At 53.1% G+C, this 12446-nt stretch overlaps 2 protein-coding genes across 3 annotated transcripts; both read left to right on the top strand.

Annotated features, from left to right (window-relative positions):
- The first annotated feature begins 586 nt into the window (after positions 1 to 586).
- LOC135287141 (interleukin-1 beta-like) lies at positions 587 to 3254 on the top strand. The gene is made up of 6 exons (XM_064400480.1): positions 587 to 1368; positions 1459 to 1507; positions 1589 to 1778; positions 1883 to 2053; positions 2156 to 2301; positions 2785 to 3254. Exons 1-6 carry the CDS (start codon positions 1328 to 1330, stop codon positions 2995 to 2997), a joined length of 810 nt encoding a protein of 269 aa, XP_064256550.1. The 5' UTR covers positions 587 to 1327; the 3' UTR covers positions 2998 to 3254.
- Positions 3255 to 4251: 997 nt separating this feature from the next.
- Positions 4252 to 11677, top strand: CKAP2L (cytoskeleton associated protein 2 like). 2 transcript variants are annotated; one of them, XM_064400241.1, is made up of 9 exons: positions 4252 to 4322; positions 4975 to 5035; positions 5645 to 5711; positions 7638 to 8683; positions 9133 to 9325; positions 9783 to 9938; positions 10269 to 10332; positions 10578 to 10722; positions 11202 to 11677. In XM_064400241.1, exons 1-9 carry the CDS (start codon positions 4301 to 4303, stop codon positions 11443 to 11445), a joined length of 1998 nt encoding a protein of 665 aa, XP_064256311.1. In that variant the 5' UTR covers positions 4252 to 4300; the 3' UTR covers positions 11446 to 11677. The 2 variants fall into 2 exon arrangements, with proteins under 2 accessions (XP_064256311.1, XP_064256310.1); XM_064400240.1 differs by having other exon boundaries at positions 10575 to 10722.
- The last annotated feature ends 769 nt before the right edge of the window (positions 11678 to 12446 follow it).

Raw genomic sequence — 12446 nt, 5'->3', positions numbered from 1 at the left:
CGCTTTGTACAGCCTGGGGACCCTGCCATGGCCAGGAGACTGTCACCATGGCCTGGGGACCCTACCATGGCCGGGGAACTGTCACCGCGACCTGGACACCTTGTGTAGCCTGGGGACACCCACTGTGGTTCACGGCTCTCAGCCCTCATTGTGGCTTAGTGACTCTCACCATGGCTTCAGGACCCTGACCGTGGCCTGGGGGCCTCTGCCATGGCCTTAGGATCTCCACTGTGTCGTGGAGAACCCCTTGCTGTGGGTTTTGGGGTGTCCTGCCATGTGTGACAGCCAGCGGATGCCCAGCAGGGCACAGGAGGTGCTCTGGGAACTCTGTTCTTTCTGGCAGTTTCCTGCCAGTGAGTCATGGTGGTGCCAGTCCGGCCACAGCAGCTGTGCAGGGCTGGGTGGCACTTTCAGGAAGTGAAACGGGTGCCAGGAAAACACCCCGACAGCCCGAGTCCACGCAAGCCCAGCCACGCACATCCCCCGGCCCTCCCGGCGTGGTGCAATCTCCGGCACGCCGGGTGGACGTGAGGATGAGGATGAGGATGAGGATGAGGATGAGGATGAGGATGAGGATGAGGATGAGGATGAGGAGAGCCCCTAAAGGCCGTGTCTCTGAAGGCCGTGTCCCCACGGTGGGGCACAAGAAACTGAGCGGACAGCAGGGTTCTGCACCCACTGGTGTTGGGGCAGGGGGGACAAGAGGGGTGACAGAGGAGGCAGAGCTGGCCGTGGCACCAGGGGCTGGGCAGTACGGGAGGAAGCTGTGGGGAAATGGTGGAGTGGCAGCGCTTGCACCACTGGCCACTTCCGGGCACCCATGGCCCTGACAATGATGGGTGTCACCGCAGCTGGGCTGGGGCTGGCTTTGGGGCTGGGGTCACAGCTGGCTCCCTGTCCAACTCCCTGCTGGGTCAACCAAACGTCAGACTGGCACGTGGTCACAGGCCCCACACAGCAACCCCAAACATCCCCTGTGCTCTCTGCCCCACACACCAGTCCTGGAGCATCCTTCTGCCCCATTTCTGGAGTATTCCCTGCTCTGCTCCATGCTCTGCCTCCCCACTGCACTGCCTGGGGGAAACTAACCCCCCCCCCAGCCCTGCAGTCTCAACAGAGGAATTGGGCAAATCCGGGCATTACGAAACCTGGAAATCCCACTCTGACGGTGCTTCCTTCTCGAGGCTCTTAAAAACCAGCTACGCTGAGGCCAGGCTTAGAGAGCAGCCAAGCAGCACTGCAGGCCAGGCAGGAGCAGGCAGCCAAGCCTCAGAAGTTTGCAGGTGCTGTGAAGTCTCTGCCCAGGACTCTGCAGTCAGTGGCGGCAATGGCATTCGTCCCCGATTTGGACACACTGGAGAGCAGCAGGTAAGAACAGACATGCTGGAGAGGACTTTGGGGATGTGATGCTGCATTGCTGACCCTGACTTGACTTCACCATCTCCTTTTGCCTTTCAGCCTGAACGAAGAGACGTTGTATGGCCCCAGCTGTCTGTGCCCGCAGAAGGTAACGCTGTAGTGCTGGGAGTGCCGGGGTCCGTGCCGCATGGAAGCCAGGCTCTCACCCTACATCCCCTTTCTTCCCCAGAAGCCCCGGCTGGATCTGGAGGGGACATCGCCTGGGGTGGACATCCAGGTGACGGTGACAAAAGGACCCCTCTCCAGGACCTTCCGCCAGGTTGCTGTGCTGGTGGTTGCTGTGACCAAGCTCCAAAAGCAGCCGACCCGCCAGGACTTTGCTGACAGCGACCTCGGCAGCTTCTTGGACGATATTTTCGGTATGAGGCTGATGTCAGGGGTGGCACCCCAGCCAGAGGATATTTTTGGGGGACACTCTTGGACCTGGGGGCAGCGTCCTCCTGACTGTGTCGCTCCCCCACAGAGCCAGTCTCCTTCCAGCACATCAGAGGCACTTGCAGCAGGGCGCCCGTTTTCCGCTACACTCGCTCCCAGTCCTTCGACATCCTGGACATCGACCACAAGTGCTTCGTGCTGGAGTCACCCACCCAGCTGGTGGCCCTGCACCTGCAGGGACCCTCTGCTGGACAGAAAGGTGAGAGAGAGAATATGCTGCCATCCCAATGTGCCTGTCCCCAAACCCTGGACCACCCCACAAACCCAGGACCGCCCATTTACCTGTCCCTTTTCTCTGCAGTGAAGCTCAACATTGCTCTGTACCGTCCTCGGTCGTCTCAGGGTGCTCCAGGGTCTGGAAAGATGCCAGTGGCATTGGGCATCAAGGGCTACCAGCTCTACATGTCATGTGTGATGAGTGGCACCAAGCCCGTGCTGCAGCTGGAGGTGAGCAGGGGGGTGTAGTTATGATATTTTATGAAAAATCCTCTGTTAGGATTTTTCCTGTTTTGAAGAGCTGAGAGCTTTAGGAAAGAAATGTAAATAATAACTTTTAATTTTAATAATAACAACTGTTTGTTGTTGTGGAATGTAATAGGTGTATTTTTTATTGGTTTATGCGGGTTGTTTTTAATTAGTGACTAATCACAGCCACTTGTGTTGAGGCTGTGAGCATTCACAAGATTTTGTTATGCATTCTATTCTATTCTTGTTCTCTGTAGCCTTCTGATCTGTTCTCTCTCTCTGTTCTTTTAGTATAGTTGTAATGTAGTATTTTAATATAATATAATAAATCAGAAAAATGGAGTCAAGCCTCGTGTCCTCACACTTAGAGCATTCACCACAGGAGGGGCGTCCCACCAGCCTGTCCTCTGTGGGGCTGGGGGCTCCATTCCTCCTTGCCCACCACTTCACCCCCTCTGGCTGTAGGAAGCTGACATCAGGAGGGACATCGAGAGCGTGGAGCTGACCCGCTTCATCTTCTACCGCCTGGACAGCCCAGCGGAGGGCACCACCCGCTTCGAGTCGGCCGCCTTCCCCGGCTGGTTCGTGTGCACATCGCTGCAGCCCCGGCAGCCCGTGGGCATCACCAACACCCCCGACCAGGTGAACATCGCCACCTACGAGCTGAGCGGGCGCTGAGGAGCCGCCCTGCACCAACCCAACCGGCAGTCACCGGTTTTCAGGCTGTATGTACTAAGTACAACCCCCCCGGGACACGACCCCCGCATCTATTTCATGTGAAATAGCAGCTCTGGGCCCCATGGGCTCGAGCCATCCCAGTCTGTATTTATTTATTTATTGGGTCTGCCCATTGCTTGGGTGCTTATTTATTGTGCCCCCTTATTTATTTGTGCTTTTTACTTGTACGTGGATGGAGGTGGAAATAAAAAGTTTTCTAGAACAGCATTGCTCAGCTCATTGCTCACAGGGGATGGGGTTATGGATGGGAAAAATCCTTCTGCTTTGGCTGCTTTTTGGGTGAAATTCCAGGGCGTGGGGGGCCACCCCACAGCCCAGGGACCACCCTGACCCATGCAGGACCCTCCACCACTCTGTCTCCATGCCCACACCACAGCTGAGAGGTGACTGAGGTGGGCATCGCGTGGTGGATCCCCAGCAGCTGCCTGAAACTGTCCCCTCTGCCCCAGCTGTGGCCAGCACATGGCACGGTGGGCCAGAGTGCAGCAGGACAATGAGTGGCATGGCATGGCATGGCATGGCATGGCATGGCATGGCATGGCATGGCATGGCATGGCATGGCATCGCACACTGTGCCATGGCACTGTCAAAAATAGCTTAGAAACTGTTGTAAAACAGTTGATAGATTGTTAAGCCTGTACTGTTAGTTTGGTTGATTTATTGTAAGAGGGGTTAAAAGGGTAGTTATAAGAAATACATTACTCAACATAACACAACACACCTCAGTGAAGTGCACCACGAGCCAGCCTGGACAGAACTGTCACGGGCCAACCAAACGCCTTAAACCTTCATGCAAATTAAGGATCCAAAAAGAAACCAATCCAAACAGACAAAAAACGTGACAAAAAGGGGACACCTGACCCAGCGAATCCGTGCCGCTCCACCTGGAACATTGCTGCTCAAGAAAACCCAGCGCCGGCGCTGCAGCACCCTCGACGGGAACGCTCCTGCTCGTGCCGCAGCCCCTCATGCTTTAGGCCTATTTTTTTTAATAATAAATGCAGAAATCAGTGTAGTCCCGGGAGCGTGTCCCGTTTCTGACAGCACGGCCCGGCCCGGCACGGCAAGCTGTCACTGAGGGGATGGCCCCGCCCCGCGGCTGGCCCCGCCCCCCGCCCGCTCAGCCAATAACAGCGCCCAGGCCGGCGCTCGGCTCTCCCCATTGGTCGCTTTGAAGAAGGCGGTGGCCAATAGCGGCGGCGCGGCGGTTGTGGGGAGCGCCGGTGCTCGGGCGGCGGCCGCGATGGAGCGAGCGGGAGCGGCGGGTGAGGGAGCCCCGGGCTGGGCCTGAGGGCACCCGGAACCGGGCGTGGGGGCGGAGGAGAACGGAGCTGAGAGGCCCTGTGGACCCTCTGGGGCGGGGAGGCCCGGGTTCTGTGGGAGTGCTGGGCTGGAGATGGGCCTGTGGGGAGGGGCCGCCTGAGGGGGCTCCTGAGGGGGCTCCTGAGGCCTCGGGAGGGAGCGTGAGGGGGAGCGTGTGCCTGACGGTATGGCACAGATGGGACTATGGGGAGGGTGCCAGAGGTCGCCTAGGGGCTCCTGAGGCCTTAGGGGTAAGTGTGAGCAGTGTGCCCGACGGTGTTGAGCCTGCTGGAGGTGCCCACCAAGCGGGCCCAGGGTTTGGGAGAAGGCGGTGTGGGAGTGTGTTGGGGGGTACCGTGCTGCTCTTGGGGCTCAGTGGAAGCTTTTCCTTCTGCGAACCGAGCCGTGCACAGCTGAGTGGCATCACACTGTGGCGGTCAGGAAGATGAAGTGGGGCAATATCATGTGCAAGGGACTTCGTGGGAGCAGCACTGCCAGGCAGGGAGGTCGAGAGGCGTGCGATGTAGTGTTTGAGAGTAACAGAGATTGTCATGAGAACCCATTCTCTGAGTACTGAGACCTGTGTGCACTGCATTTCCTGTCATCTCTTTGCAGCACAACGCAGGAGCCAGAACTGCCAGGCAGCCAAGGAAAGGCTGAAATGCACAAGTGCCAAGTAAGTTAGGAGGATGTTGGGCTTGGATGAGGTGACATGTAAAGGTCTGAGGTATAGCTGGCTCTCCCCAGTGGCCTGTCCACTTTCTCTGGCTTGTGTACAAAGAACCAGCTCCTGTCAGGGCCTCAATGTTTGGGCTCTGCCCCCACAGCACCCTGGCACCAGCCTGTAGTTACTGGCAGCAGGAGCAAAGGAATGGTTTGAGTGCTGCTGGTGGTGTCTCTTCTGCATGTTTTATGAGACTCTGTGAAACCTCCTCATCTCAGCTCCTGGCTCTGGCACTTTGGGAGCCTCCAAACCTGCTGCCTGCAGGAATCATTTTGGTTAGTTTTGTTGTCCGTGGAAGTTTTGTGACAGCCTTGGATGTTAATGGTTTGTGTTGCTTTTCTGTTGCCACATAAAAGAAAAAGAATTAAAGTATGTGGTAGCATTCCTCTACAGGTTTTTGATTTCTGAAAGCTACTCCTAAGCTCCTGTGTCTGAGACAACCAGCAGTGGCTTAGATACCTAACTCTTTCTGCTTTTCTTATGGCTGATAAATAACCTGATTATTTGTTAAATAACCTGATTATTTGTTAAATAACCTGATAACTTTTTGGACTTTTACAGACCCTTTTTAAAGGACTGGACTAATCACCTGAACACACTCTTAGAACCAGTTTCTAAACTCAAGAGTGTAAGTAGGAAGCTTTTGAGTCTTTCATGCTTTCAGTGAGTCTGGGCAGAATGGGGTTCCCTGTCACAAATGAGTGTTTTATGGTTGCTTAAAAATCACTGGCAAAGGCTAAAGCAGGTTTAATATTGAAGTGAAAGCATGACCAAGTTGATAGAGAAAAAGCAAGTTAAAATCTGAAATCAATCTGAGCACTGGGCTTGACCAACAGTTTAGGCCTGAAGGTTTCAACAGTGCTTAAACTTAACAGCACTTTATTAATAGGTTAAATTAAATAATTTAACAAAAGATTCATATAGAATTTACTGCAGTGCATTAATAACTTGCTTAACAGACCTGACTTAAATTCTAAGGTACTTGAGAACCAAGGAAAGCCACATTCATGGAACATTTGCTCTAGCATGCTTAAACATACATAGACCTAAGGAGTTTGTAGGAGGTATATATCTGTGAAAAATCCCCCTTGGATTCAGTGAAGGACTCATGGTGGTGCCTTTGTGGCACTGTTGAGATGGGCATAACAAACAGACTTAAAAAGGCTTCTCTCTATTAGAAACCTCCCCTAAAATGGAAAATGTAACCCCCCTCCCTCTGAATTGTTATAAATTTGAAATTAAGGGGGGCTCTCAGGCAAAGATATGGGAGCAGGAATAACAGTTCTTTATTAGGGAAGAAAATTAAAAAAAAAAAAAACACCACAATGCAGTAAAACAAAACAACACTGACAAAGTCAGAATACAGCCTGACACCCTGTGAGTCAGGGTGTAGGTAGCAGTCTAGTTGGAATTGTGGCTCAGCCCTCCTGCAGTGCCAGGGTGGTTCTGCTGGAGCAGGGATCCTGCAAAAGTCCAGTTGGAATTGTGGCTCAGCCCTCCTGCAGTGCCAGGGGTGGTTCTGCTGGAGCAGGAATCCTGAAGGAGGGTGTAGTGGTGGTGTAGATGGGCCTGCTCTTCCTCTGAAGATCCAGAGGAAGCTGTTCCTCTGGGAATCCAGTGGAAAGGCTGTTCTGCCGTCCCAAAATCTCAGACCAAATCAGGCAGGAATGCTTGGCTCCTCCCTCCGGGCAGAGCATCTCACAATGGGATGATGTAATTTTAACAGTCATGCGGTGACACTCGATGGCCCATTAATAGCAGATGTCTCCCCGGAAGGAGGATTGGTTTGTGGAAGAGATAAAGAAAACCTCCCGATTAACAGAAGACAACTGCCACACCTCTAATAGATGGCAAATATTGCCTTGCAATCTAGACACTAACTTTTTCTGACTCACAGACCAGCTGTGAGCCCCTTCCACGCCTTTGTATCTTTTCAACAGGCAAAAGGGTTGAGCCTTGGGGCAAGGGGATATCTGTGGGAAGATGGATTGTAGGAGAAGAGAGACAGTACTGAAGAGAGTCTCACCCCTGAGAAATTGCAGCTGTACTAATTACATGCCCATGAGAAACTCACAGAGAGGATATGGAAGTTTTACAGTAAGATAATGACAGGTATCAGCCCAGGCTCTGTTGACATCATTAAATGTGAGAGTTTGCTGGCTCTGAGAAGCCCCACTCAGTGGGAGATGCTGGTCACAGCTCTCAGCAGTCCAAGAGAGCTCGAAAGGTCTCACTCAGGGTCACTGCTTATAGGGTCACAAGAGAATTTACTTTAGTAATAGTGATTTTTCATCCTGGCTGCAATTCAGACAACTTACTTTGGAAACCACATCCCCATGTCAGGGTCATGAGTTCCTGACTGCAAATGGGGGACATACCACAGATTGCTAAATAGCTGGCAGTGAGTCAACAGCTGTTTTTCACAGGAGTTTAGCTTAGTTAGGAGTTTCAGTTTGGGAGACTGCTCCTTTGCCCCTGTCCTGGTGGGTGTTGTGTTATTGTCCTGTTGACAGCTGCATTCTCCTTGGAGCTGAGAGCTGCTTTCTCTTTCTAGGTTAACAGCATCAAGGATGTTCTTGGGACTGTGATGGAGGGTGCTCAAGAGGATGGCAAGCTTGGAGCCAAATCCGTGCAGGACACTGGCCACACTGCTCTGAAGAAGGCTTCAAACACATGCCAGAGAGCAGGAGGAGGGAACAATGTGACATTTCCTGCTTCTGCACAGGCTAGTGGCAGGCTCCCACCTTCAAGCTCTGGTCACCTAAATCCAGAAAGGAGCCAGAAGCCTGCACAGGAGACTGTCACTGCAGCAGCACCACAGGTGGGAAATGACCACTCTCTGCACTCCCTGAATGTGGGGCTGCAGGACAGGCTGGTCTGCAATAAGGAAAACCTTGGCCCACAAGCTTCCACATCCTCAGAGCTGATCAGAACTATCCACTCCAATAAAAACAGTCTCAGGAAGGAGGTGAGAGTGTCGGCCCACAGGCAAGAAAGATCTGGAACATCAAGGTCTGCTCTGGGTCAAAAAGGAAGTATGGGCAACCACCAGGCTAAGGAAGAGACAGATCTGGACAAATTCAGGAAAACCCTGCCAGAATCAAGAAGGTCTCAAAATACAAGTAACACAGCTCAACCACTGCAGCCCTCTAGGCTCCTTCCTGCTTCTACTGGTATGACACATAAAAACCCAGGGACAAAGCAAGGAGAAGGCACTGCTGTGAGGCAGCCTGGCACAGCTCCAGGGGGGAGCCTCAAGCACAGCCAGTCTCCCCCAGTGAGATTTTCCACCTTGGGCAAGTCCCAGGGCACCACAAACCTGAAATCCAACCTGAACTCCAGAGTCACTTTGCCATGGCCAAGGCCTGTGGTTAAAGAGAAAATGGAGAGGAAGGACATGAAGGTGGTGGCTCCTGGACACACGGCAGCATCCCGAGGGACAGGTCACCAACACCAGTCTCACAGCATACACAACTCCAAAACTCGTGTCCCTGAGGATGATTTGAGAAGCAGGAGAGATCAGCCTGAAGCAGAGCTGCTGAAGGCAGGTGGCATGCAGGCTGGGCGTGTTCCAAGGACCCCATCAGCTGCAGATCGTAGGTAAGTGTCAGCTCTGGGGGAGCCAGCACCACCCTGCTGAAAATGGAGATAATTTTTTATGAGTGAAAGTTTGTGGGGAGGTTGATGCCCTGAAAAAGAAGGGTTGGGGATGATGTGGGGAGGCACCCAGGGTTTCTCTCCCACCAGTTCAATAAGTGGAAGGAAAGCATGTGGCCACTCTCCTGCTTCAGCCTCAAGGCTTACACTTGGGAGTGATTTCCTTTCCCAGTCTAGAGCTCAGGTGTGTTTCTGAGATTGATATACTGATTCTTTTTAAGCAGCTGAAGCCACCTCCTTCATGTCCTTCCTGTCCATTGTCTCTTTAACCATGGGCCTTGGCAAAGTGACACCTGGGTTCAGGTGGATTTCAGGGTGGCTAAAGGAAGACTCCAAGGAAAAACAGCAAGTTACTGTCTGCTGGTAACTGTGATTTCTCTGTCCTTGGACAGGAAGCAGCTGGAGGAGTGGTTGGCAGCCAAAGGCAAGACTTACAAGCGGCCGCCGATGATGCTGCTCCAGAAGCAGGCAGTGAAACCATCCTGCAGAAAGGTCAAGGCAACAGAGGAGCAAGAGAATCCAGAGCAGCGCTACCAAGCAAAGATCAACAGCATATTTACTGAGTGCCTGAAGCTCATTGAGGAGGTGAGAATAGGAAAGGAGCTGCTTGAATGAGGTTTTCCTCTCCTGAAGCATGCCAGGGGATGAGGGCCATGTCCCTCCAGTAGCTAAGAGGGGTTGGGAACAAGTGTTCAGTGGCAAGAGGGGAAACATAGGAAAATAAAAGTCTTCATAAAGTTTTGGGTAGGCCAAATGCATGCAGAGGCAGACCAGAGCTTGAAGGTGGGAGCCTGCCTCTAGATTGGGAGAATGGAGAGGAAGCTTTCCCTCACTCAAACTGCAACAGAGAGGTACCCTGTCAAAAAAGACTATTGTGGTTTTTATCTGCCATGGTTATGTAGGAGACTTGCAAAGCCAGACTTTTGAAGGCCTCCTCATGGAGACTGCTGGGAGCTGTGGTCAGGCATGGTCTGCTTCCTGGAGCACACACTCATCCATGCCATGGACACCTTTCTTCAGGCCCTTGCCCTTCCCCTTGCAGGGTGTCCATGCAGAGGAGATCTCAGCAGTGCTGTCCCTTGTGCCCCAGGCAGAGAAATTTGCCAAATTCTGGATCTGCCAAGCCAAGCTGCTGGCCCGGAGCGGCCCCTTTGATGTGTTGCAGCTGTACAGAGAAGCAGTCAGTGCTGGGGCTGAGGTGAGTGGGGCATGCCACCTCCCTGTGTTCCCTGCCTCTGCTCTGGAGGGCTTCCTCGAGATCCAGGGGCCAGGATTTGGAATGAGTTTAGCAGCATTAAAAGTGAAAAAGCCTTTTAGAGCTGCCAGTGCCATTCCATGCTGCAGGATGTGACCATGCAGGGTGGGCTGGGTGCTGAGGGATCCCACTGGGCAAAGGGGAATACTGCAGCCTCTTGCTGCTGTCCTCAGCACAGGCTGAGCAGCAAAAGCCTTTCCTCCCATTCAGCTCTAGCTCTGGTCTCCATTCCCATGCCAGACTGCCCTGACCCATGTTCTGCTTTTCCTGCAGCCAGTCGAAGAGCTCAGACAGACTGCTCTCAAGATTTTGAAGGATGCAGGCCAACAGCTGGAAGGTAACCTGAGCATTGTGGGATTGGTGAGCATGGGCAGGCAGGGGCTCCCTGGTGTTGTCAGGAGGCAGCACTGTTCACAGTCTGGCCCAGCACCCGTGTCCCTCCTGAGGAGTGCTGTGAAAGTCTGGAATCCTGATCTGAAAAATGGGGCACTGTTACTCTGCCTGGGCTAGGAAGGGTCCTGGCCCTGTGTGATCCCTAGCCTGCACTGCAGCTGTGTTGCCCTTTTCCTTTCCTGCCAGGAGAAAAGGCAGAGGAACCCATTCCTTGGGAGCCTACCACGCCTTGTCCAGCTGAGAGGCAACCCATGGCATCAACTCCAGGCCTGGTGGGGAGGCCCATGACCTCCCTCCCGCCCTCAGTCAAGCTACAGGTTACATCTGCATCCAGGTAAGGCTGAACCTCCTGCTCCTGGCAGCACACACCCTTCCATGCCAGTGGCCCTCTGCAGGATTTACCCTGTGGCCACATTTCTCTTCACAGAGAAAAGCAAGGCATAATTCTTCCCAAGGATTTCTAAGATGCACATTCTCTGAACCTCAGAGAAAGTAAAAACAATTCTTATTTGCTGTGGTTGTGCAAAAGTAGAATGCAACACGGAGATTGGGTACCCAGAGTGATGGTGTTTTGTTTTCTTGGCCTATCAGGGCCAAGAGTGTGTGTGTGGCTGACAGTCACAAGATGAGTGCAGTTGTGTGCAGAGCTGAGTGCTTGCAGATTCAGTTTAGATGTAATGTAATATATTATAGAATAATATAGTATAATGAAATAATTAATTAGCCTTCTGATATCCATGGAGTCAGATGCATCATTCCCTCATCAGGGGTGCCCTGTTTCAATATTACCCAAGGCTGCACTTCTCTCCACAGAGGAAAGGAGTTCCTGGAAGGCCCAGAACTGAAGTTTGTAACTCCGGTGCGGCGCTCCCTGCGGACCGAGAGGGCTCAGAGTCGCTACCCCGAGATGCTGAAGGACCACGACCCTGTGGTGTCATCCCTCAGTGAAATCCTGGATGCTGAGGAGGACACTCGCTTCTTCTTCCGAAGAAACAAGGCTTTGCCAGAAGTGGCAGAGCTGGAGGGCTTGAGTTCATATTCCCCCACAAGCTGCTGAGGGTGCCCAGCAGGAGCAGGCTGCCTGCCCACCCTGCTGCCTTCTACACACACTCCTGAGTGCTTGAGGCTTCCTGCTGGAGCTGGCTGCCTCACAATAATAATTTCTCCTTGCTTTGTCCCTGGGGTTTCATGTATCAAACTCTTGCTGCCCCTCAGATGTAGAGGGGAGGGCTTGGCACAGAATAAGCACGGATCAAATAAATATCTCGATCTGGTTTTAAATATCTAAATGCAGTTTTAAATATTTAACATGGCATTGGAGATGGGTGTGGGCTAGTGAGTGGTGTGGAGACAGCAGCTGTGCCTCCTGGGATTGTGGCCCCCAGCTCCTCTGCCATCACACACACTCTGGGAGCCCAGCTGCAGCAGTGGCACTGCTGTTCACCCTGCTGCTGCATGCCCCCACGCTGGCACTGAGCTGGTGGCAGAGGGATGAGCTAAAGGGGCACCAGGCAGATGTGAATTCAAGGGGCAGGAGCTAGCAGACTTGGGGGGAGCCTCTCCTGGCTCAGGGCAGAGTCAGGAGAAGGTCCCAGCTGCCAGGGACAGGTGTGACCATGAGTCAGGGCCACCAGCCATCCTGTGGCCACCAGAGGTGGTAGCTGGCCACGAGTGCAAGCAAAATTCAGGAAAACCCTGCCAGAATCAAGGAGCATGTCACAAAATACAAGTAACACAACTCAGCCACTGCAGCCCTCTCAGTTCCTTCCTGCTTCTAATAGTATGACACATAAAAACCCAGGGACAAAGCAAGGAGAAAGTATTACTGTGAGGCAGCCTGGCACAGCTCCAGGGGGAAGCCTCAAGCACAGCCAGTCTCCCCCTGTTAGAAGGTTTCCCACCAAGCCTCCCACCTTGGTCAAGTCCCACAAACCTGAAATCCAACCTGAACTCCAGAGTCACTTTGCCATGGCCAAGGCCCATGGTTGAAGAGGCCATGGACATGAAGGTGGTGGCTCCTGGACACACAGCAGCATCCCGAGGGACAGGTCACCAACA

This window comes from Passer domesticus, chromosome 28, assembly GCF_036417665.1.
Source record: "Passer domesticus isolate bPasDom1 chromosome 28, bPasDom1.hap1, whole genome shotgun sequence".
Taxonomy (NCBI): domain Eukaryota; kingdom Metazoa; phylum Chordata; class Aves; order Passeriformes; family Passeridae; genus Passer; species Passer domesticus.
Note: the sequence above shows the minus strand (reverse complement) of the source record. Positions and strands in the feature narration are given on the sequence as shown.

Excerpts from the sequence above, each read along its gene's own strand:
- LOC135287141 (XM_064400480.1), top strand. The coding sequence starts at position 1,328 with ATGGCATTCGTCCCCGATTTGGACACACTGGAGAGCAGCAG. Across the intron at positions 1,369-1,458 it reads GACACACTGGAGAGCAGCAG|CCTGAACGAAGAGACGTTGT; the intron begins GTAAGAACAGAC and ends TTTGCCTTTCAG. Across the intron at positions 2,302-2,784 it reads AGCCCGTGCTGCAGCTGGAG|GAAGCTGACATCAGGAGGGA; the intron begins GTGAGCAGGGGG and ends CTCTGGCTGTAG.
- CKAP2L (XM_064400240.1), top strand. The coding sequence starts at position 4,301 with ATGGAGCGAGCGGGAGCGGCGG. Across the intron at positions 10,333-10,574 it reads TGCAGGCCAACAGCTGGAAG|GAGAAAAGGCAGAGGAACCC; the intron begins GTAACCTGAGCA and ends CTTTCCTGCCAG. Across the intron at positions 10,723-11,201 it reads CAGGTTACATCTGCATCCAG|AGGAAAGGAGTTCCTGGAAG; the intron begins GTAAGGCTGAAC and ends TTCTCTCCACAG.